Source organism: Globicephala melas, chromosome 6, assembly GCF_963455315.2.
Source record: "Globicephala melas chromosome 6, mGloMel1.2, whole genome shotgun sequence".
Taxonomy (NCBI): Eukaryota; Metazoa; Chordata; class Mammalia; order Artiodactyla; family Delphinidae; genus Globicephala; species Globicephala melas.
In genome coordinates, this window is record NC_083319.1 from 65907141 (window position 1) to 65933905 (window position 26765).

Below are 26765 nucleotides of genomic sequence, written 5' to 3' on the forward strand. Positions count from 1 at the left end.
TTCAGAGGCAAAGTACACAATGCAAAACGACTCATGACATACGGCAAAAAATGATGGAAAAGGCAAGGAGGCTGGGGGCATGGGGAGTGGAGGCTGCAGGCCCTTCGGAAAAGTCTCAAGACTCTTACCAGACCGGAAGTGCCCCTGACACACAGAAGGGGCTCAAGCTGGAGGAACAGGTGCTGTGAAGGCCAAATCTACAACCAGGTTTGCATGTTTTGGAATGTGAGGGTTTACTGATTACAAAAGCAGGGAGTTTACAGAGTTGTTCCTTTGACTTGGATGAAGAAGCAATACATGGTTAGGGTACAGAGAAGAGACAACCAAGAAAATACCAAACCTACCAAGTAAGCGCGAGAACCAGCCCTACGAAACCCAGATGAAGTGCAATTTCAGATTTTCGCACACCCATCGCCCTCCTCCGTACCCTCCCTTTTAGTAGGGCTTCGATAAGGCCTGTTGGGGAAGCCAGGAGGCCCACGTTGTAGAGAGAGGGAGTTGAATTCAAAAGAATGCAAACAGAGCAACCCTAGGCAACAGGCCACTATTTCCTTTCTAACGTTCACCACTGAGGCCGGATGCCGGCCTGCTGGCCCACAGCTCCTTTCTTCCAATTCCCTGAGCAGCCTGCCTAAAGGACCACGTTAACCAGAATGGGGTGTGCATGCCCGGGCCTGTGAGGGGCAGGAAGGAGGGCAGGTTTGCCGAGGGCTCCTACCCCAGCCCTTCTCCAGCTGGCCCCCGACACCGGCTTGACGTCCTCCCCCTACCTGCAGGATGTACCCCCGGACGTAGTCACGCAGGGTCCAGCCCAGGCCGTGCAGGATGTGCAGCACCTCCTCCTGCTTCAGGACGCTGAAGAGACGGTCCAGCAGGATCTTGAGCCTCACAGGCACCGCCTGCGTCCCGTAGAGCATCAGACTGCTGATGTCAAACACCACGTTGGACTGCACGATCTCCACTTGGGTGGGGTGGTAGAGGTGCTGCGTGCTGAGCTTATCCAAGGCTGCGGTGGTCCCGCCAGAGGTCCAGGGGCAGGTGGGAATAAAGAGATAAAAAGGAGAGGGCAGAGACAAAGAAAGGAGAAACGAGTTACCGGAAGTTACAGGGGGCTCCACGTCTAATAGCTGGATCATAATCACAGATGTCTCAGCAGGACTGTGCAATGTAAATAGTGCTCTTCCCACCTCCTCCCGGTTTTGTTTGTTTGTTTTTTTGGATTCCGTGTGTTTATAAATTGCAGACGACAGCAAATACAAAATACATTTGGCTTTCAGGAAGAGAGCCACTGAGGAGGTTTCTAAATGACTGTGGCTGGCGCTAAAAACCTGACTAATTAATTTGCTAATTGAACTATGGCTCAACCCAAGTTACCACGGTATTCCCCTCCCTGCACCAAAAGAAGGAACACGCACACAACTGCCAACTCAGCCACAAGAGCGGGCTCAACCAGCATCGTTTTTCTGAGTAAGATTCACCCCTTATGGTACCTGGATGGTTTGAAGAGGAAAAGAAAGGTGTCCTTTAGACTTACAGGGGAAAAAGGACTAACTCAGAGGGAATAAGGAAAGCTGGCCTCTGGGTCGGGGGACTAGTCATTTACCTCAAAGCTGAATTAGCTAAGGGGAATTATCCCAAGACTTAATTCTCCTAAATTCCCCTCTTGCTGTTTAGCTGTTAGTTCAGTGTTCTCTAAAAGTTATACAGGAGAAACAAACAAACAAGAAAAGGAATTCAAGTCATAATTAGGTATTTTATTAACAGCTCTGACAAGGGCTCAGTATGAGATGAAACTGGAAAAAAAAGTGACTACAATCAAAGTACAAGAATTTCTGTGTGTTTCAGCTGCGTCATTTCAGCGCAGAAAACTGGGGATGACCATTCTCAGAGTAAATATTTTTAGTGGAACTAATATTTCAACAATTAGGCTTTTTTCTCCTCAAATCTAAGAAATCACATCTCTTCTCCCTAGCTCTGAAAGCCAAGATAAAGCCATACATTCTCATCCCCATCCTTATCTGAGTTACCCGGAACCCTACTGCAGATAATGTGACCACATTTTTCCTCAGTTTCTCTAAAGTGACCCACTAAGATAGTGCTGTCTCACCTACAGGACTCAAAGAGTTGCTGAAAAGATGAATGAGATAACGAATGAGAGGCGCTTTGAACTCCTGAAGAGAACACAAAAGCATTAGCTCAACTATCAGAATTGTACACATGACCTTCTGAAGATTAAAAGAGGTAAACACGTGAGCCTGAAAGATGGCCATCTAATCTCACGAGTCAGGCAAATGGGTATCAGACAACCACCACCAGGCTCAAATCCTAACTCTACCTGCAAGCACCCAAGGTTTCTGCAAGCTCGAAACCATTCTTAATACCTTCTCCCCCAACAGCACAGGCTACCGTATGTGTACACTCTGAGCAGCTCCTCTTTTAATACACCGGTATTTCTGCATATTAATGTGCGTATTTAAAAGTGCACGCGAGCACACACTCACACTTTTTAGTATTTCAAGTGTATTTTTTTAGGGCTCCTCCTCCACTCTCGTTTCCTCCTGACTTGTGGTCACTGGAGAGTTCATGTACTCTTGATAAATTGCCTTCTTACATCCACAGTGTAAAGGCCCTTATCATTTACCCGCTGGCTTCATTCAACACATTTACTCCCAGGAATACTTTGTCAAAGAGTTCGGGTTTCCTCGTACTTCATTTCTTGCAGCTGACTTGTCTGATCTTTCCTATTCTAGTGGTTAAGTCAACTTTGAATAAATAGCTTTAAAAATTAATTTAACGTTTGGGAAAGATAAGGGATTCACAAGCGCAGGGACTGAAGTCTTCTCTCACTCCACAGGGCATTTAGACAGCAAAAATGCAGGAAAGAGGTATTATTATCCCTGTTTTTCTTCAAGTACAGCTTAACTACTCAGCCTTCTGACGAGTCGCTGCTCTGCTTACAGAAATCCAGCATGCAGGTCGAGGGAAATCTCCTCTTCCGTTTCCCTTTATCAACCTTCCTGGCCCATATCAAGCACTTCTTCACAAAATTATACTGCTGTGAGCACAACAAATATGAAACTGGGAGGGATGAGTAGAGGGGAAATAAAATGACACCAAACCTGATTTTTGTCCATGTGTTCGGCACCTTGTATCTATGCATTAAGTATATGCAGGTGTGTGCACCAGTGTGTCCTAGGGCCAGGCGGAAAGCTGTCACCCCTCTCCCTCTCACTCCTTAAAAAGGGCTGGAAGTTTTAGAAGATGAAGAGGACTAAACTGTTGAGGGCACAGAAACAAAGAGAAGTTGTTCAGAGAATTGAAAGAGCACAGGTGGAACAGGTAAAAGCAAAAGTATTTCCCTATATATGCTTGTGAGACCGTCAGAGAGTGAGAGTATTAAAAGGACATTACTGATTCTTTAGCATGCTACATGTCAAGAAGTAGGAAGACACATAAATAAATAGGCCACATAAATATACAGTGGAGGTCAACAACTTTTTCTGTAAAGGTCTGGACTGTAAACATTTTAGGTTTATGGGCCATGCTCCGTGTTTCACAGCTACTCACCTCTGCTACTATAGAGGGAAAACAGAGCAGACTTAAATTAAACTAATGGGCATGTCTATGTTCCAATAAAACTTTATTTACACAAATAGCTACATTTTGGGCTCTGATATGGAAAATGAAGGGGCGGGCCAAATAGTTAAAGAAAGTCAATAGTTGATAAGGAAAAAGTCCCACGGGTGTGATTTAAGCAGCAGTTACCTAGGAGATGAGCCACAGAGGAAGGCTTGAAAAATTAAACTGCTCAGCTTGCAGATGTCAACTGCAAATTTCAGCATAAACGTATCATCAAAGATTATGCTCGGTCAAATTTCTTGAATGAATCAAATTTTCTGCTTTATAACTGCTGGATTGTACTGCGTCACCAAGTTGACAACAGCTTTGGGAGGGGACGTCTCCTTGGTCGGCAAAGGGTTAAGTAACAGTTTTTAAACTGTCATAATAACAGTAAACTGAGAACTGGACTTCTGCCTAATGTCATGCTCTTCCTATGTCTGACTGGCGGATTCAAGTCTGGATCTCAGGTGGGTTAGTAATATGAGTTGGGCCAATGGGAACGAAGGAAAGGTAGGGCAAGAACTTGCTCAGCAGGATGGAGTGGGAAAATGATGGTCATCTACCTTTATGAGCTATGGACCTAACCATCTGCTAAAATTGTCCTATTTCAATGGTATTGCCAAAATTCCACTTTCAAATGAAATCTTAGCCAGAAATTGGGTATAAAAATATATGAAAGTGAAGCTACTCTTAATAAAGCTCGAGTGAGCATGAATTTGACAACTTCCCACCACGCATTACTCTCTTCTTCCCTTCCTCCTGTGTAAGCATCTCAGTGGGACCCCTAGAGTTCCCAGAAGCACAATTTGAAAAGCACTTGTCTGTACAATAATATGATATCAATTGTTTCGCCTGCCGTGCCTCCCCTTCATTCTGGGAACAGAAACTGGATTTCCCTTCAGGGAACCCCTTTTCTCCTACACTCAGTACCATTTATTTCATAGAACAGAATATTCCTGAAGCCAGGCCTGGAAAACCAGTACCTCCCAGTTCCTTGGCCAAAACAACCAGTTTAAGAATGGGCAAGTGGGGCTTCCCTGGTGGCGCAGTGGTTGAGAGTCTGCCTGCCGATGCAGGGGACACGGGTGCGTGCCCCGGTCCGGGAGGATCCCATATGCCGCGGAGTGGGCTGGGCCCGTGAGCCATGGCCGCTGAGCCTGCGCATCCGGAGCTTGTGCTCCGCAGCGGGAGAGGCCGCAGCAGTGAGAGGCCCGCGTACCGCAAAAAAAAAAAAAAAAGCAGAAAAGAATGGGCAAGTGACCTAAGTCTAAAGAGTGATATTGAATCCAGGCTTTCAGTTAGAAATACTAGGGAGTTCTTCCCTCTTCTTGAAATTTGTAGCTGGCAAATATGCTTGGGAATGAGAGTCACATGGAGGACAGCTGAGCCACAGGATGGTCTGAGAAAGACTAAGGACTGACAGTGTTGTTTGATCCAGAAGATACAGATATGGCAGTGCCTGAGGGTGGGACCCTCCCAGAATTTTCAGTTACACGAGACAACAAAAGCTCTCTCTCCCCTTCTCTCTCTCTCTGTCTGCTTGAGGTAGGATTCTGTAATTTGTATCTAAAAGAGCCTTAACTAAGACAACTACCTTTTTGGGGTGTCCTTCCAGCTAGATAACATGTATTTCAAAGGAGCTGTCAGTGGTCCAACAAGGTATGTTAGTTCCAGGCTAAATGCAATTCACAATTTCTCCAGTGACTGGAATGAGGGTATCCTGAACAATTCATATCTCATACAAATTTGCAAAGGGTGATGGATGCCGTCAACAACATTAATAAATAAAAATTATTGTTGTATGGGGAAGGGGAATAAAGGAAATGACCATTTAAGTACTAACTAAATATTAGGCATCATTCTAAAGGGTTACAATAATCTCGTTTAATCCTTTAAAAAAACTTAAAACACAAGGTATTACTATTACTGCCTATTCGGAGATCACAGGTTCCGTGAGGGTCAGTAACTGGCCTAAGGTCACTTAGTTATTTCTCCCAAGAACTTCTTTTTCTACCACACGTTCAGATAAACAGTCAATAAGCAACTCTGGAAACGTGCAAGTCTTCATCAAGTTGGAAGTCCCTAACTCCCAACAATCTGGGCTTCCTGCCCATCACTCTGCTGAAGCAAGCATTTCAAAGGTCACCAACACCTGCCTTACTACAAAACCCCATCGCTTTTCCCTTCATTCTTCTCCATGATCTCGCCATAGCCGCTGACCTGGTTGAACACCATTCCTCCTAAAATGCTCTTCTCCTTCATTCATGCATACATGCGTTTATTCACTGGCACTTAACAACTTATCACCAAGGCAGGTACCGCATGCAGATGCAAAAGTCATCTTTGCTGTAAAAGAGATGTGATAAAGTACTGTAGGACACAGAAGAGAGGGCCACTCTGCCGGGAAGGAATACTCTTGTAAGTCATCAGCAAGCGAGAAAGGAGGACGACAGTCCAGGTAGACGGAACTAAGGCAGGGGTTCTCAAACATTATGTGTCTCAAAATCAGATGAAGGCCTTGTTAAAACACAGGTCAGATGGCTGGGCCACCTTCCCCTGGAGTTTCTGATTCACTGGGTCGGGGTGGGGGCCAAGAATTGGCATTTCTAACAAGTCTCCACAAGACACTGACGCTGCTGGCCAGGGACAATACTTTGAGAACCACTGCACTAATGAGGTGTGTGTAAGAGAACTGAATATCCAAAGAATGTGTCAGGCTTGCAGCAAAAGAGTTGAAGATAAATACGGAAAAGTCAGATGGGCAGTCTGTAAGAAACCTTAACACTGCAGGCCAAAACCTGTGGAAAGGTTATAATATAATTTTATTTCTGATTAATAGGATTTGGAAAATATTAAACATTTTATAAGGTGAAAATGACTTATAATTTTAGATGTAAAACTCTGACGAGAGTCCAGAAGTTTATGTAAAGCAATAGGTGTCAGCTGGGGACACATGGCCACAGAGCCACAACCCCTAAGGAAGAAGGGTCGAGAGGGAGATGGTCATGGTTCGGGTGAAAAATTACCACAGGTGATGCTGACATACACGCCTACGATACATGCCACTGAAAACCACAGAGGTGAGTTAGAGGGCAGGATAACTTACGAGTTAAGTGAACAGGGTAGGAAATGTTTGCAATACTCCACTGGGAGATGCCCTGACTCAGTGGACTTCAAATGATGATCTGCCTAAACCTGGGGTATGCACCGGCCTTTCAGAGATACGCAGACATGGGGACTCAATTTCCAGATCCTGTAATCCCATATTTACTCTTTCCTAAAATTGATCCCCCTGAGAACAGGCCCGCCTGTTCATGCAGATTATCCATCCCCAATTCTCCTGTGAAAACTATACCCTTCTTTCCTTTACCAAATAAAGGCATAACTCTGACTTGACTTATACAGTGCACTGGCGCAGGGTGTAAAGGCCTCCTGGGGGGTCAAAACAGTGGCCAGTTTGAATCGCTTTGTGAAGCCTTGTTTAAGGATTAATAAAAACACCAAGAACCTGGAAAAGGGCCCTCTTCCCCTGGTTATGCATATACAAGTAAAGGGTAGCTAGAACCTGATATTCGGGTCTATGCTGGAGCATTCAGAATTCAGACATTATGTAAAATGGGCAACAGTCATGCACTCACCTCTTGCATTCCTATTTAATAAGGTATCACTTTTTAGGAAGTATCCTGTGAGCGCAAAGCAAAAGTGTCTAATGCTGAAAATGGCTTTTCCCTCCATTCTTTTCAATTATTCCTGACACTCATCCCCAGGAGGTGTCATCACCTGGGAAAAAAAGCCCCCGAGCACATGTGATGCCCACTCTTTTAAAATCAGTTTGAATATTTTCCCAGACCTATGAAATTTGGAAGATGCACTGAATAAAACCTGTGGATAGGAATTTTACAGAAATTCAGAAACAATGTTTATCACTTAATAAGGCAGTTACTACCCATTTAATCAAATACTATCAAAATATTTGTTATGATTAATCATTTTCATCTTATAAAGTTTTGAATATGTCTACATCCTGTTAATAGAAATAAAATTAAATTATGACCTAAATGCCAAAGCACTTAATTTTTAGCAGTATATAACTTCTTTCATTAAACACATTAAAAGTTTGACCATGTTTTTATAAAATATGGCTCTTATCTACTTTGTTCCTAAAGTCCAACACCAGATTGTGATACACACAATCATTATTAAAGTAATACCCTGACTTTTAACATACTCGTCATTTCATAAAAATCTTAAGTTATACATTATAGTGCATCATTACTAATTAAGTAATGCGAAATAGCATTTCTATTGTACACTTATTAATTTTATTAGCTCCACATTTTATTCTAGACTGTTTTAGCAAACTATCCTATGAATTGCAGTTCATAATTTATTATTTACAACTTTTCTCAAAATGCATATTAATACATTCATTTGTATTGAAATGTGAGTTCATTTCTTTTCCCAATGATAATTCAGCCTGATTTGGCCATGAGCACTGGTGGAAATTTTCATCAATTAAGAAAGCTAAATATGCAGTAATAAAAGTTATCACCTTAAAAAAAAGATATATTGCAGAAGTCATCTGAATAACTAACACAGTATTTTAATTTTCTCAGTCTTTTTGGTGTATACAAGAATAAATGATATGCCTCTAAGTGAAAGACTAACAGCTAAGTTTATAAATTGGCATTTGCTATGTCTTGTTAATGTCTTTCTCCAGAAATTGAGAAAGTAAATGACTCTAACAACATCTGGGTAATAAGGTGGATGAAACAAAGAGAAACTAACTGATCACTGTGTAATTGTTGGCACATAATCTGAAATGATTTCTAAGAACCGAATGACAATGTGATAAAGTTCCTAGTCTCACGTATTCATGTGAACAGGTGTCTGAGCACTTAGATCTGCAAAAATGGGGAAGGAACCGATAGTGTACCTTTCCTCTTTCTTACAATGAGTACTATTCATTTATTGATACATGAACTAATCTAGGAAGAAAAAAATGTATTGCCCTATCCATTTTACTGACAGATGCATTTCTGACAAAAATCTACTTTATGTTTAATAAATTATGAAAATATGTAATATTTATATTGCTTTGATCTTATTCCTCTTGATAAAAATTAAACAATAAAGTTTCCATTTATGGATATATTATCTTATTTTCTTAATTTTCCTTGCAGACATGAATGATAAAAGACTTTGCAGTGAACATATGATTTCATTTGTGGTAATGTTATTTGGGGACAGTGAACTGGAAACAAGAGTTAAGAGAAAAAATAATGACTTAGAACAATGATTTGAAGTTCCCAGTGTTTCAAGAGTGCTTGTTATCCTCAGATTAAGGACAGAGTTTCTAGGGCTAGACTCCAAGGGTTCAAATGCTAGCCCTGCCACCAACTTGCTGCATGACCTTGGCAAGTTACTCAGCATATGGAAATGTTAGGATGGAACTTTGTTTTCAAAATTCTTTTGGGGGCAGACCAAAAGAATTGAAGACCGCTACCTTAGTACAAGGAGAAAGAAAAGGAGAACAAAGAATCAAGACCAAGCTAACAAGTACGGGGAAGAAAATAGATGCTTGGAGTGAAGATGAGTCAGGGTTACAGGATGACTGAGATTTTCAAGTTTGGAGGATTTGGATGGGAAATCAACTGAGATGCAGGGGACCCATCAGGATTCCAGAGGAGCTGCCTCTCCAGCTGCCCACCTGTGATCATCTGCCTCTAGGAATCCAACTACTCCTATACTACACCGGCCATCCCTAACCTGTAAGTTGAGCTCTACCCAAACTCTGTGCCCTCAACTCCAAACATGTACTTGTGACCCCTACTGCTGTGAAAGGTAAACCCAAGAAACTAGGCCAAAATGCTTGAAATCAAATCTTTTTTGTTGTGATTTTTTTGGACTGAATATCTCATAGGTGCTCATTGAAAAAATATAAATTTGAGAAAAAGAAAAACAAATGGAAGACAGTCATACATAATCCCACCAACCAAAGGCACTATTGTCTACGTGTTGATGTAGCTGCATCTACTTTTCTTCAGTCCCTAATTTTATGTAGTTAAGGGTCACACACTAGTTACAAATTTCTATCTTGTTGTTGTTTTTCTCACTGAACTTTATATAGCATGAACACTCAAAATTATCTCTGACTACCCAGTCCCCGTAAATGTCTCCACTGCAGTTACCCTGGATCTAACCCTCCTCTCTGGCCTAACTTCTACCACTTCAGTAGAGGCTTTTAGACCCTCCTAAGCCCACTACTGCAAGCGACTCCTGGCTGGTCTGGTGTGGTGTGGTCTGCCTCTGCTCTCTCTGGTGTAATACAGAAAGAACAGAGTCAGTTCTCAAGTCAGTATTCTCAAAAGGCTGCTTAGAATATGTCTCTTTTCTGCTCAAAAGTTTCCAGTAATGCTCCAGCCCTACCCTCCCAGCCCCCAAATTCTTAACCTGGGTCAGAAGACCTTGGAAAGACTGATTTACTACTTTCCAGCCTAATAACCCTCTAACATGGCTCTCTGTTCCAACAAAAGTGAGCTGCCCACTGCCTTTCTAACAAAACTAGTGAGGAAAGCAGACTTTAAAAAAATACACATTAACACACAGTATTACAAACTGGGTATGTGACGTGAGAACATAATTTAAACAGGGCTAGGGATGGGGTGTTCCAGGCAAAGCCATTTCTGCTAGGACGTGAACAAGGGAGAGTAGCACATGATGAGGCTGGAGAGACAAGCAGGGTTCCAACTGCTGAGCTACATTTTTCAATTTTTCAATGCTGTTCATTAAGGGCCTTTCCTCTTTCTTTCTTTACCTTTTTAACTACCGTTTTCTTCCAGCTTCCATACAAGTTCTGTTTTCCTTTTCTATAAACTTGGAGAGGTCCCCTCATCTAAGAGCAAACTGTCTCAACAATGATAGCACTTAAAGTGAGCCAATCATGCACATACCAACTATATGTTGCCCATTTACTGGGTCGCTTCTGTGCCTATTTTATCAGAAGAGCTTCAGCAACCATATCTGAAACATAATCAATCAAGGGTGTTCAGCGCTCATATTGTTGAGTGGATGGACACAGCTAGTGTGCAAAGATAGGATTCGATTCCACTGTGCCACCCAATTCTTAATTTCACTCACGTCTCATTCTCAGCCCTCCCCTCTGCTCTTTACACTCTAGACAACAGTGGGGGTAGGTAATTACAGCAGTTTGGGAAGTGAGATGGGGCTGCTAGCTGAGCAGAAATTAACTAAAGTTGCATAATTTATTCCCTTTCCTACCACTTCAAGCATTATTTGGGGGCATCCAATGGATTTCTAGGTAAAAGCAGTATGAGATCTAGTGGTATTAAAGAAAACAAGCTTAATACCAGGGTGCAGAGACCACATCATAATGAACAGACATTATGAGAATCATAGTTCAGATCACTAAGTTTGTGATCCATGTGCTAGGTCTATGGTCTCCTAGCTATAGGAAAAGGTATAGTAGAGCCAGTTCTCCTCCATATCCACGGGTACTGATCCATGGACTCAACCAACCGTGGATGGAAAATATTCACCAACAAAAAATTCCATAAAGTTCCAAAAAAGCAAAACTTGAATTTGCCATGTCCTACAACTACTTACATAGCATTTACATTGTATTAGGTATTATAAGTAATCCAGAGATGATGAACGTATATGGTGGATTTGGGAGGATATGCATAGGTTATATGCAAATGCTACAGCGTTTTTATATAAGAGACTTGAGCATCCATGGATTTTGATATCCGTGCGGGTCCTGGAACCAAATCCCTTGGATACCAAGGGACAAGCGTATAGACTTTTGAAAGGGGTCAGAGAACAGTCAACACAATAAGGTAAGAAGAGCATCTACAAAGAAAAAATTATTTTTCTTTTGTAAAAGGTCTGGAGGAAAAGCAAAAAAGCAAACAGACAAATTAACCTCTTTTTTAGTATGCAGAATTTTCTTGGGAAAAAGAAAAGGGTTTAACTGTACAATATGGATACTAGTTAGAAAAAGAAAAAAAATCATACAATAAGAGCTTCTTAAACTGTGAATTAGGTTACTGAGGGAACATAATTTACCTGGATTTCTTTATTGCCAGAAACAGAAGTTTAAACTGGTAATTTTTAGGCTATAAAACAAAGGAGAAATTGAAGCCTGGATATAATTTCAGTAAACACTTTGATAGGATCTATAGTTTTTCAAAGGAAAGTGGTGGCTAAGCCACAAGACCCAAAAAAGTCAGTATGAAGAAAACTCATTTCTGTCAGGAACAGAATCACCATAAGGACAACAGCCGGAATTTCTGTGCTTCATTAATGTAAGTGTGTAACGTAAATGTAAAATAAGTATAAAATGTAATGCAAGATATGGAATAAATATGAAGTAATATAGACTTTTAACTACGTTGCTAACTTAAAGAACAAAGTAATGTCCTTTATAAAATTCAGTTTTCAAATGTATAAAATAGTACCGGCAGTGTGTGAAGGGTGGTTATAAAAGAACTTGCATCTATTAAATGAAATGTGAATAACTATTTTTTTATTTCGATTTTTAATAACAGGAATTACTCCCCAAACCTTCAAATAAATTAAAATAAATGTAAACCTGTAATTCTACAGACTTCACTTCCAATATTTTCTGTGAAGGTCACAGAAATAAGACCATATTCAGATACATTTTTTTCTTAATGTAGGAGTATAAAAGTGCTTTTCACCGATCCTAGAAAATTGGCTCTCAGTGATAGTTTATAGTTCTTAGTTTTCCACAACTTTTTTTTAAACATAACTTTCTTTAAAAGCCAAATTCAAGTGACTTAGGTGGTTTTCACAGGAATACGCTCAAATACTTCAGGCCCTGATGTCCAGTGGATTCCATCGAACAGTTGTTCAGGCATGGCGGTGTGAAGCTTAAAGCCATTCAATAAAAGAAAAAGTGAGCCAAATGGAACGATTTTTCAAAGCCACCTACTTCGCAGAGTAAAACAATTAAAAATTTGTATGAAAACGGTCTAAAAGGAAGCCTTTTATTTCACTCATTTCTAGTCCTGTCCTGGATATTTTTAAATTTTTAAATGCTAATTTGAAGCAATTTTAGAAATAAAAAAAAAAATTAAAGAAGCCTTATGCTTTCATTTTGGGAGAAAGCCAAGTGAGCCTTAAATTGCGAAGCTAATTGTTTCGAGAACTACAGTCTCTTGCCCCAACTCCCCTTAGGATTCCGAATTATAAGAGCATCAAGTGGTCAGCTTTTAGGAGCTGTGAGTCCTAGAATACTATTTTAATTTCTAAGAGGTTAACATTTCAATGTGTCTTTAAATGTTGTTTTATGGAATTCTTTCCACGATCACTTGAAGAGTCGAATAAAAACAGTTGTTAGTGACAGAATTTTATTAGGGCAATTTCTGGGGGCAGATTTTTAAGTTTTGATTACTTATAATCAGAATATTGTTCCCTTTCCTACTTCAAGTACCCAGACCATAACCTCTGAATTTATAAGGGTGGGTGGCTCTTCATTCTTGCTAATATGACCAATAATTTCCAATTATACAATACTTTATAATATGCACACTATACCCAATATAATGATATGTCATTTCAAGGTAGCTAGCCCATGAACTTCTACAGGTTTAATGGGATTTTACATATTTAGAATTTCATCATAAAGGGGCCCTTTGGAAGCATTAAAACATCAATCCTTTCCCATTATAAGACTCAGCTCTCTTACTAGGCCAAGAGCATCAAGGCACAGGGCAAAGCCTTAACCCACCCATAGGTTGTAAGCCAGTTCCCAATAAAAGCCGTAGCACTGGGGGAGAACATTAATAAATGGCAATGATGACATATTAAAAACTTTTTAGTGAATCAGGTGATCGATCAGGAAGGTGGACCATGATTGTTACTAAGAGAAAAAGGCCTTACGACTTGAAGGAATATTTAGATCTGCACATTGTATTCAATACTTTTGGGGGGAGAGAACTGTGTAACTGGGAGCAAATTAAGTATAAAATAACTCATGTTCCATTTAAGTCATAACTTTCTAACTGGAACTGTCAAGGCTGAATTAATTAGGATATTTAATACCAAAGAGAGAGACGGCTTGCTTTTAGAATTTTTTTTTTAAGGAAAGAAGAAAAGGAATGATACGTAGCTGAAAGAGTTGATCCCCAAGCCTGGTGATAAAATCTGTCAGCCCTTCTGTGTGAAGGGCTTATTTTTCTTCTTGAACAAATAGTGTGTCAGTGTTTTTAAGTCAAAAAAAAAAAAAACAAAAAACAACAACAACAACACCTCTGCCAAGCCTCCAAAAACCCTGATTATGTGACTATATCTTATATGCCTTATGTGAATGATGCCCGATTTTTTTCTTGTGCCTTAATACATGAGGGATAGCTATATGAATACTCTTATGGTCCGTTAGGAATGTGATCCTACACTGTAGGGAGCAAAGGGGGACAGAAGGAGCTCCAATGAGCTCCCACTGTCTCACGGATTTTAATTGTTCCCTGGCTGACATGCAGCTTTGAGTGTGTATGGATATGCACACACACACCGACAATTAGTCCAGGGTAGAATTTGAGCTCCACTTGAGACTATCTAGGTAATATTTCAAACTGACTGGCATTTCCCCCCTGTGGCCTTATGCATAATAAAGTCCTCACAACAGACTTTGGAAATCATTAAAGTCTGACGGAGGCACACGTAAAAGTAGACTGTCAACACTGGGTTATTCAGAAGCTCACTCTCCTGGCAAGGAGATTAAACAGATCCTTGGTTTTGCTTCTCTTCCTCCTTCCTTTTCCTTCCATGGCCCACTTTTGGGGGCATGTCTCTCCTCATATGCATCTCCATCAGAAGGTGGTAAGGGGAAAGAGCAAATGCAATCTGCAAACTTGACTGTAAGTCTAAGAAGAGACTGACTAACCGAATCTACTTGCTGAAACCAGGTTTGGGGATTATTATTATTCCTGCTGCTGTTCTATCCAATCTCTAGTCACCAAGGTGAGCTGAAAGTTGACTACACAAACCTTGCTTTATATAATTCACAGATCAATGAATTAAATGCACACTGACTACAAAATATACCCCCTTTAAAAGTAACAATTGAAATTTGCTACTTGAACGGAACATGTGCGTCCTTCATTCAACAAACAGAAAATGAATTCTTCTGTAAGAGAATAATCACCCTACTCCCAATTTATTAACTTTAAAGACTTAATTTTCTTTAAGTAGCATATATCTGTATCAGAATTTCACTATGGAGACATTATAAATGCAAGGCATATTTATTTTTGATAGAACATGTGCTTTAAACTCTTTCACATGTAGTGAAGAAGTATTTCAAAACTGAGAGAGAGAGAGCAGTGATACAAAAAGCCAGCAGCTGGTAGGAAAAATACCTAAAAGAAAGAAATGATTATATTCGGTCTTTTTTTTTTTTTTTTTTTTAATGAACGTCACCTTTGTGTCACAAGTATTTTTCCTTCCCTCTCCCAGTAAGTCAGCCTGAAATCTCATTCTAAATCTATAATCAATCTTTTTTCTCCCACTGTAATCCCTTAAAACTCTGGGCTATCACACATACTTTTGACACTGATGCGTGTTTTCTTCTGTATTGCTGGATTGGCTTAAGGCATATGTCAAGTATCAAACTGCTTTGCATCTATGACTGGTGGGATAAAAGACCTCTATATAAAGATCTGCTCATAAAAAAAGGGCTAAGAAGGCAGTCTCAGGAAAAGTCTAAACTAACCAAATTTTAAATGCATGATTAGAAAATGTTAGGGACTAAAGCAATGCTTGCCGATTTTTCCATTAATATGATCAATGTACAATTGAGCAGAGAGGAAAGCCTTAAAGTTACCATCCCGTTCTCTACTAGTTGGTTCTTTTGACACCTAAAAGCTATCAACAAGGCTAAACGGCTCTCAGAGTTTAAGCCACTTCCAAAATGAAACTATTATATACCATCACAAATATTTCATGAAGCTCAAAACTTTGAGAAAAGAAGTCTCCTGAAATGATGTAAACAGAGGGGGAAGATACTGGTTAGCTCTGTGAATCCTGGTTACCCAATTTGATAATGGTAATTACCCTAATTTCTGATTAGAAGGCAAGTTCTATGAATCAGGACCAACAGGCACAATAAAAAAAAAAAATCCCAATTTTAAAATGTAGCAATTGTTCCTGTAGATATTTTACTATACTTAAAAACCAGTAATAGAAAACACTTGCCAAGTTCATTTAGTCTCTGACTGAGGCACACATATGTGATCTCCTAATTTACAGCTTGCACGTACAGATGTTCACACTTAGTAAAAGGGTTTCTTAATAGCTTTTTTTAATTAAAAGTGTGTTGATAATAGGTGTTTTAAACATATCCAAACAACACAGCTGAACTGACAAATGCCTGTCTTCGTGTCTCACATTGAGGCAAGATTTTACGAGTGAAACTATTATGATTCAGTGGCATGGTCTATAGGATAAATGCTACCCCCAAAACCTCCAAATGAGATCTTTCATTAATTTTTCTCTCTGTGATCTGTTTCCAAGTCGAGATGTTAGATTGCTACTAGGTTCATGTAGCCGAAAGCAGAACCACACAGCCGTTGCTGGCTGCCTGCAGTTTTTTTCCTTTGCAAAACTTTGAACCCCATCCAGCTTTGACACACTGCCTCTTCAGCTAATAACTATCAAGTTTCCCCTTGTCTCCTGTCTACTTTTCTTTGAGGCAATTGCGCACTCAGCACCCCGAGATAATAACACACATCTATAAGATAAAAGCAATGGCATTAATGTAATTGTCTGCCTTTCTCTCTTTAGCCTAATCTCTTTTTTCCTTCAGTTTTGACTGCCTATGTGACACCTGTTTTTGTCTCCTCTGATCCTACGACAGGTTTTCCGCTGACAAGGTTTTTGCCTGACAGAGATTCTGCAGACAAGAACATAATAAAATATGAAGAACTGCTTGTCAGAGTTTCTGCCAACGCTCACATGAAATAAAGAAAAAAAATGACTTTTTTTTTTTATTTTTATAAGGGGCCCTGTGATGGTCGCTTTTGGCCTGTCAGGAAAAAGACTTCCCTGGCCAATTTCTCCATGCCAAACAGGTGTTTTCTTTTATGTGAGAGGCTGATTTGTTTTTAAATTTTTACTGATAGTGGAAAACATGAATAGCCAAAAGGGGGGAGGGGGGAATTTCTTACCCTCAGATTTTTGCAGGCAAAGGAGTACTGAAGAACTACTAAATAGAAGTGAAAAATACTTCACTCAAGACCACATCTTCTGAATAAAACAAAAATGCCAACATCTGTTAATGATCAAACAAATTTAACTTCTCTAAAGTTTACTTCTTGGTTGGTTAGGCTATTAAAACCTTCCACCTACCTTTCGCTTGTTTTGTCCGAAGACACAGGGGGAAACAGCAGCGATGAAAAAAGAGTGAGGGCTGAAAAAGAGAAATGCAGAAACAGGACTAAAGGCAGGGGGTTGCAGGCTATGTTTACTACTTAAAATGGGAAGAGGCTGCTGGAAAAGAAACTGGCAGTTAGGAATCAGAGACTTTTAGATACACGTAGGAGGTTCCCATAAGCCTTTGTTCCATGTGTTCTCTCAGGTGGGAAATGCTACAATGGGTATCAGCACCCAGAGATGAAGAAGTGCTTTTCCTGAGGTCCCAAGCTAGTGGAGGGATCAGTATTACAGAAACTACCCTTCTGGTCTCAGTGAAGTATTCTGAGAGTATACAGAGGGTAATACTTAATTGCTCCTGGGGGCGAACAGGTCCAGCTTCCCTGATGACCAGGGCAGAGGAAAGAGCAGACATGATCAATAGCGCAGCAGTTGTGAAAGCACGAAGGACTGAGTGAAAGGACAGGAGCCAGAATTTGGGATTCTAGGATTCTCACACCAGTTTTAACTACTCTACCAGCAAACCAGTTTAACCTAAGCTTCGGTCCTCCAAATACATTTATCTCACACCAAGGACCTAGAATAGCCATGCCTAATAGAAATATAATTCAAGTCACATACATAATTTTAAATTTCTCTAATCTCATTTCAAAAGCAAAAAATGAACAATGAAACTAATTTTAAAAAATATATTTTATCTAACCCAATACATAAAAATTTTACCAATATGTAGACAATATAAAAATGATTCTCAATGAGCTATTTTACATTCTTTTTTTTTTTTAAGATTACATTTCTAAATTTCAGTGTACACTTTACACTTACAACTTATCTCAGTTGGGACTAACCACATCTCAAGTGCTCAGATCCAAAATGGTGGCTTCCTTTTTGGAAAGCCAGGTTTACAGTTGCCTTTGCATTCTGTGGCCAGTTGAACTTAAGGCCCAGCAAGGCTGTCCTTTCAATTAATTGGGTCTGCACTTGCTTTTGTAGGATCACCTGACCATACAACCAGGCTGGGAGACCTAGAGGCCAAAGGAGGGATTTCCCTGTGTATCAAGGAACAGCTCTAAGGAGAGAGGGACCTTACTACTGGGCCCCTTAACAGGTATTGCTTACAAGTCTATACAGTTGTGGCAATAACTGCTTTAAATATTTCCTATACAACGCTTTAGCTATCTGCTCACTCATAACAGATTAACTCAAGCTTCTGAAAGAGTTACAAACTTCTACCCTCCCAGAAGGCAACACCTGGTAAGGAATGAGTTGCACAGACAACGTTTTATGCCTCCCAGAATACAAGTCAGAATTTCTCTGAAATACCACATGCATCTCATCCAGCGATTTTACTATTCAAATGTGGGGGTTAGGGGTGGAGGGGGGGTATGGGGGGACCCACACTTAGAAGAAGTCATCACTATGACACAATAGGAGGAAGAATGGTTGAGAGTACTGCTGAGGCATCCTGGGTCCTTCTGACCCAGCAGCATCTCCCCATTATCTGAACAGAGCATCCTGACTAAAATGAGAGGAACTGAGTATGTTTCCTTTATAACCCCTTCAATTTGTGTTCTGCTTAACCTGGTGAACTCCAGTTAACTAAGATGTTCTTACAAACAATTAAGCTTCCTGTAGGATCGTTAGCAAGATATAAAAATTTATGATGTAATAAAGTGCAGTAAAATGATAAAGTGGTTAGCCCATCAAAGCACTTCACATGCAAGAATACAGGTGTGAAAATAGGCACAAGTAGCCTTCATCCTGTCTAAAATTCGTTTACTTCTGGGTTTTGGATTTTCAACAGATAAGCAACCCTACAATTCATCTCAACTGATGTGCACTTCTTAAAATGTGACTTTGCGGGGAAAAAGGGTTTTGGACTTCTATTCAAATATGGGCTCACATGACATTTTAGGGGAGATGGAAGGTATGAAGCTAAACTGGATTTGCTGGGGAAAACAAGATCACCCTAGGAACAGCTGGTCTCACAGCCAAAGGAACTGGTGACCTCACTCCAGCACTGGACACTGAAGAAATTCATGAGGCTCTAGAGAGTATAATTAATAATCAGTCCACTTCTTCATTTAACCCTCCTCAAAACTTCACTGTGCTATCCAGGTACATTCCTATTATTATTTGAGCTTACAGATAAAAGAACTGGGGCTAACTAACTAGAGACTGAGATGGGATTCGACCACTGGCCTGAACACACCCAACTTTTAACCATTTCGACCACAATAAAATGTGTCTGTCATGTTCTCAAGGTTGAAGCTTTACTTCTGTAAGAACTGAGAAATAACAACTAACACTTATTAAGTTGATTATCTCATTTAATGCCAGAAAGAACCCTGCAAACTAGGCACTATCATTATCCACATTTCACAGATGAGAATACAGAGGTTATGTAAGCTGGCCAAGGTTCTACTGATGGCAGGTGGTAGAGGCAGGATGCGAACCTACACAGAGCTGCACTTTTACCTCCTTTTCTCTCACGCCTCCCATTTGTGTACCTGAAGCTTGTTCAGACCCTGAGGCTCCAGCTCTGTAGGTTTCGATCTCAAGATCCTCCCTAGAAAGTCCTTAGCAGGGGACCGGCACTGTACACTTTAGAGCCCAGGATTTACCAGATACGCCGTATGTTTCCATCTGAACAAGATGGAGCTAGAAAACAACATCTGAGGAGCTAACAGGCAGAGAGCCCAGGACTTTGAAGGGGAGGCACTGTTTGTGTGGTGATTAAAAAAAAAAAAAAAATTTAGGGAGTTCAAAGCACCGTCCCAAAGGTGGGCAGACTGAGAAACAACTCAAAACAAGCAGCTCAGGGACACAATAAGAATATAGTTAATGCCATGAAGGAAGCAGCAAACCGTCACATTTGTGAGGATGTCCTCCCTTTCAAGCTTATCAGCTGTGATCAGGGAGTAAGGGAGAGAAGCAGAAGAGGGCACGGTGCCCTCAGGTCAAGCGAAGAAGGCTCTTGTGCCAGGCAGGGAAGTGGCCTTGTGTTTGCTCTCTCAAATAAAAGTAAGTGGAGAGATGTTCAAGGACTTCGTCCATGGAGAGAGCAGGACCCTCCTGGCCCCCCCAGAGCCAGGAGGCAGCTAGAAGTTGGTTTCCCTGACTAAAAGAGAATTCTGCAGCTAGGCGAGCCAGGTTTCAGTGTCACAACCGGGAAGAACTAAGTCTTCTAGAAAGACACATTCTGTTAAGCAGATACTCCATGAACTCCCACCTTTTCCAAACCAGTGCACCAGGGGAAGAGGACTGTGGGGTTTCTATCCTCGTGTTTCTAAGCAAAGCCCTAGGAGCATGGCCACCTACCTCTTCCCAAAGGATCAGGTTCTTACTCTGCCACGGCGAAGCCTGCATTTATTTCCCTGTGCTGAGGTTTCCAGCTAGGACCTTTCTTATGTTTTTCCATCTAATCCTAAATACCCCTCTGCAACAATTCTCTCCCAAAGCAAAATTCACTCTTGTTAGGACAGTCTCCAGGTCAGTAAGAGGGAGGCAGGGCTTTCTTGCAGGTTAATATCTGCGAGCATTATTTCCCTTTGTCAGAGGACACTCCGTTTTATTCACCCTCCTCTCTTACGCTTGACAAATTTACAAATGATCATATAGAAACTGTTGCTGTGTTACTCAGAATGAGCATGATGTCAGAGAAATGCCATGCTTTATTGCTTTTGATAATAGACTTCTATCGGGGTTGGGAAGAGCAGAAGACTAGCAAAGAAAAGAGAATGGAAAAGGAAAGCGTATACTTAGTTACACTGGCTCTTGGACTGGTCAGGGAGAATATTACAGAACTACCAGTTGGGGATAAACTACTTTCACAGATGTTCAGACAATTCATAAGAAGAGCACAGCCTGGGACAAGTAATAAAGACATGTGACCTTTCATGGGATAAAATGAAAAATTACTGGTTTTGATCTACCCTGCTTAAATCCTTACAAAGTACCGAGCAGCCAACAAATCTCAGGAACCTGTAAACAGAATAGTTTACAGATTTGCGATCTTGTGATTCTAAACGTAGGATGGACATAATCAAAAGGTTTTTGATTACAGAATGCTCAGAACCGATGGCCCTGATTTAGGACTTAATTATGCAAATTAAGCCTAACTAGGGTTTTCTTTTAGGTATCAGCTTGCCAGATTTAGCACATAAAAACACAGGACTACTCAGCTAAATTTGCAAGGTACATGTTTATACTAGAAAATTATTCGCTGTTTACCTGAAATTCAAATTTAACGGGATGTCCTATGTTTTCTATTTGGGTGAGTGTCTCTATAAATACCCCTGCTCTGATAAGACATATCAAGTAAAGAGCTGGGAATTCAAATTCAACGATGCCGAGAAAAAAGAGAAAAATGACTTCCAGTGAACTACAAAAAAGAAAGGCTTGAAATTAACGGATTATATGAATATTAAGTCTTACAGTATATTAAACCATAAAGCTGGTTGGTAGATGACACTAAATTAACTTCATACTGCTCACCATTTCCTGTGGCACAGAATTGAAGAACCAAAGCATACCTGGTACAATACTTTACATATGATGTATGTTTAATAAATATCTCTTCACTGATGATCCAGATGACAGGCCAAGCCTGCTCATTTTACATTTAAAAAATCTGAATAGTTTGAACACTGGCAGGAAAACAGCTGGCTTGCTGAGTAAATAAAGTATTTAAAGTCAATGTATTCTATAAAGAAAATAATTTGCACCAAGAAAGCTACCGTGGGGTTCATTAACCTATACAATATAGTTTTTATTCATCAAGCCTCTATCCTTGACAAATGCTTACTGGACATCCCAAGAAATAATGGATTTTTTTTTTTTTTAAAAAAGGAGTTTTAACAAGTGGGCTTCGTCAGAAGTAAAAATTACTGAGCTAGCCAAGGAAAAAAATTCTAAATAAATTACTTTTCTAAAATCTGCCCACCTCTTTTATCAAATCAAACATATCCCATCATGTTTTTTTTTAAACAGTAATTTTCCAGTTGGCCTGGATTATCATTAAATGTTTCTGAAAATCATTTAGAATATAGTTTACTTTTTAACACTTGTACTACTTTATTCATCTTACTGGTTTCGAAATAAAGTCATCATCCAGACTATAGACATTAAAACTAATTTGCAAACAACAAATAATAAAAACGGTTTAGTACAGTAGCCCTCGCCCTTTTCACCCCACCTCCAGTTTATCCCAAAGGCAAGAGAGTCCGATTAGTTATACTTCTCACTGGAAGCAGGTTCCTCAGAGGAGAATGATGAGTAGCTACAAAGTACACTTCCTCCCACCTCTCCTTGTCCACAACTCAGTATACTAGTAAGATTTGCTAATTTGTAAGGCTATGTAAAATCTTTGGCTGAAGCTTCAATTCTCTGAACAGTAGAATTACTACCCTAGTATGGTGGGAAAGGGTCAAAATGCCACCTACTGAATTTCTACTGACACAAACATTTATGTCACCAGTAAAGAAGCCCATTACTGCTCTTACGCTGATACCTTATTTTGGCAATGTTGAACCAAGAAAAATTAAACTTGCAGGAAATGTGTTTTTTTTTAATGTTTTCAAGACTCACTCTGATAGTTTTAGGCAAATGAAGGAAAAGCATAGAAAAGACAATGCAAACAGAGGAAGGAAAAAAAATACAGTTGTTAAGTGAATTAAGTGGCAGTATGCTGGAGTCCTTCAACTGAAGACTGTGAAATATGACAAAATTAGAAACTCCAGGTTATTATACACTGTTGGTATGGACATCCTATATCCCCAAAGAGCTTGTTTTAAATAATGTTAAATTCAATAAAGCCCTGCTTTCAAAGTGCAAGAGCTGAAATTCCTTAATGGGGAAAAAGAGCAGGAAATCCTTTATTAATTCAGTGGGAAATACCTACTGGTAATCAAGGAGTCATTTTTGGGTTCCCCCCTCTTTATCTCAATGGTGCTAAGATTTCAAGGAAGTAATTTGTGAACAGCACCAAGGCCCAGTGAGTAATTGCAAAATTCAGGTGTTACAGTGTGATGAATTAATTACTCCTTTTCACTTTTCAAAACATCTTAAGATTTTTGTAAAGCAACTAGTGTCAACAATTCAAGCAGATTTCAGAAGCAATCATAAGGCTATGAAGTGACTGTGTGAGACTGTGTGTGTATGAATAAATATATAATAACCCACGAAATCCTACATCTTAGGAAGAAACTGAAGATGCTGATAACAAAGAAGATATAGTAAGACATTAATTCAAAAGAGGCCAACAAATTTCTAAAAATTCATCTTTTTGTAGAGAAACCCTGATTTTGGCATTTAGTTATTTTTAACGGCAAATATTAATTTTTTATGGTACAATTACACGTGGAGTGTGTTCAGGGCTAGGATGAAATGATGCCATGAGATGTATTTTGGTAGTCTTACTGCTTGCCGTTCCATCTACTTTCACAGAAAAATCACACAGTAGAAAAAACAAGTCACTTTCTCCTTGTCCCACACATAGGATATTGTACTGAGTAAGGCAGCCAGGAAGACTGCTGTATCTCACAGCTCTGAGCAGAAATAACTGGAGACACGATTTCAGGGTTTTCTGTGCAGGGGGAGAGAGTGAAGCAATTAGTTGAAATGCTAAGGGCAAAAAGAGTGGGTGCTCTCATCCCACTGCCAACTCAAAAGCTAGGAGCCAGACCCTCTCTGTCATATTTGTCCTACTGAATGGGGGAAGAGTGAGATCTGTATATCGGCGTGTACATATTTTGACTTGTATACAGATACGTCTCCCTTGTGGGGGAAAAGAGGTCAAGGTGATAGTAGTGGTGAGGAAAAGTGAGATCTGAGAAACTTCACAATTAATATACCAGAAACACAGAATTTCTAATGACACGGTAGGAAAGGCCGAGTCTGATGTAACAGAAATACCTTATCCAAGTTTAGGGAAAAACCACATCCCTCAGAAAATCTTAGAAACAACCACTGGCTGGGGATAATTTATGTTGTTCAAGAAGGAAGAAATATTGCTTTTCCCCCCCATTACACTACTAATGTAATATGCACGTGGAAGTTAGACAGATAAAATAAACTGGTGACACAGTAAACTTTTATACTCACAAGGCTACCACAGTAGACAGATGATGGTAACACAAGATGGCTTTGGAAAAAATGAGAGGGAATGAATGAAAAGTCCTTTGTGTAATGACTGGACCCTCCCCACCCCCTTATTGCTCATGTGTTGTCCAGTTTGTTGCTTTTAACATGTATAATTTATTTTAAAGGCTTCATATAGTTTATCGTCAATGCTCACGATAATCTTCAAGGTGGATGTCATTAACCCTCTATTACAGTTAAGAAAGCTCAGATGCAGAGGTGCTGAGCGACATGTCATCAAAGTTGTAGAGCCAGAATTTGGCCCCGCACTGCCTCCAGGATCCTTGATGGGCTTGGGACATAAGCTGTTATCTGGCAGAGCCAATACTTACTGAGGGAAAGAAGGATACTTGGGAAGTGTTATAAACTGAATTGTGTTCCCCCTCCCCCAAATTCATCTGTTGAAGCCTTCATCCCCAGTCCTTCAGAATGTGACTGTATTTGGAGAGAGGGCCTTTCTTCAAGAGGTGATTAGATTAAAATGAGGCCCTTAGGGTGGCCCCTCATCCAATCTGACTAAGAAGAGGAATCTGGGTGCACAGAGACACCAGGGGTGTGCCTCACAGAGCAAAGATCATGTGAGGACACAGCGAGACGGCAGCCATCTGCAAGCCAGTAAGACAGGCCTCAGAATGAAACCACCCTGATATGGGACTTCCGGCCCTTCAGAACCATGAGAAAATAAATTTCTGATGTTTAAGCTGCCCAGTCGGTGGCATTTTGTTATGGCAGCCCGAGCAAACTCATGTAGGAAGGGAGAAAAAGTCATCGAACGCAGTCACTTGCACAGACCACAAAAGCAACAGCAGCTCAAGTGTGGTTCAAAACTGGACTGAGAGTTGTTACAGATTTTGGCCTTGTTAATAAAGCAGGAACAAGTTCCATCCCTGGAGGCACTGGAGGATTGTGGCTCTGTGTCTCAGGCACACGCCTTCCAGTGTGCTCCCCCCATACTACTCGATACACCTCTTCTCTCTCCCTCACAGAAACAGGGCTGAAATGGCCCCATAACACCAACCTACGTGCCCCAACAAGCAAGACACATGATAAATTAAATGCATCTCAAGGCATGGTCCGGTGTCGTTCCCTCAGATCTTGCTAGAATAACATGACATTTAAAAAAATACAACCCACTGGATATTTGGCACTGCTTGGGAATGAAGAATATGTCCACTTAAGAGCCACTCCCCCAGGCTGTCAATAAAATCTCAAGCCAGGATTTCTTCTATAAACATTACCTATCTTTTAAAATTATACAGCCTAGGAAGTGAAGAAAACTAACGTAAAGTCCCTGCTTATTTGCAAGTCTCCTTTCGCCTCAACGTCAAAAACATAAACCAGACAGAAGAACACGTTAAATGCTCAGTGAAGGCCCACGGATGGGACAGCTCTGTGCATCTGGCAAAGAGCCTCCACCCTTCCCACCTCGGCCCCCGGTCACCCTCGCCCCAAACACACACCTATGCAGAGCTCACCCTCCACCAGGGCCAGCCTCCTCCAATCCCCGGGCACGCTGAAAGACGGTATTTACGGATTATTTTTTTTCAGATACCAGCCAAATAATGTTCCCGTTCACTCTCTCACCCACCTTAGACCATACAGAATTTAACATCTGGGAGGATAAACTCTGCCCCGAACGCAGATGACAAGGCTGAGCAGTCATGGAGGAGTTCTCCTCAAGCAAAGAGGACTTGCCAGCTCCCCTCTGAGGTCCAGGCCCTGAAAGGCCAACTGTGGTATGTTTGAGTTTCCATCGGGCCTGGTGCTTGCTGGCTGCTGCTATGTTCACTCAGAACCCAACTGTCCTATAAACATCTCGCCCTGCTGCTGAGAGCTGCCCGCCTGGCCTTACTTCTTGGAGCCGAGAATATGCAATTTGGGAGCTGCAGGCTGCACGGAAACTAACACTTGGAGCACAGCTGACCCCTCTCTTCTCTAGGCCAGTGACAGCTCTAAAAAAAAAAAAAATTAAGGCACGCTCACACGAACACAACAAGAACGGGAAGAAAAGTCCAGATTTTCCTCACCATGTGCCACCCAGCCATGTTTACACTGATCGCAAGTCCTCAGGTTAATCTTCCCTGGCTGGAAACATTCACACGTGCAGTTCACCAGTGTGCAGCGGATGGCCTACAAAGGAGAGGAGGAAAAGAGATCAGCATCTGTTCAAAGGTACCATATTTCTTCACCATTTTAATAATAACACCCACTTCCCATTTTTAACGGCTTTAGGGGCCCGGAGAGTTTTAAAAATAAATTTTGAAACCATCAAAATCTCTTACCAAAACATATTAGAAAACAACACTGATTCACTAATAGAATGTTTCACGCCATTCATAGGTGAGCTTTAAATGAGAAGCATAGCCCGAGTAGTATAAGAGTAAAAGGATTACATACTCTACAAGATGCTGGATCTGAAACACCAGGGACCCGAAAGAGAAAAAAATATTGCTGCTACCAAACAGGCACATTTAAGTTCATCCACCTGGCAACAGTGCAAAAAAAATACACTCTCATACAATAATGTTCAAACGAAATGTTGTTCCGAGGAAAACATGATATACAAGTAATATTATTAGAATATTACT

The 26765-nt window shown here is 40.6% G+C and overlaps 1 protein-coding gene across 1 annotated transcript in view; it reads right to left on the reverse strand.

Annotated features, from left to right (window-relative positions):
* The window catches only part of BNC2 (basonuclin zinc finger protein 2), a 418491-nt gene that overhangs the window by 121607 nt on the left and 270119 nt on the right, over positions 1–26765 (reverse strand). The window contains exons 4-5 of the mRNA XM_030840635.2: positions 26205–26307; positions 771–1006 (exon numbers count right to left, since the gene is read on the reverse strand). Coding sequence (XP_030696495.1) covers positions 771–1006; positions 26205–26307 — 339 coding nt within the window. The remainder of the gene's footprint in view (positions 1–770; positions 1007–26204; positions 26308–26765) is intronic.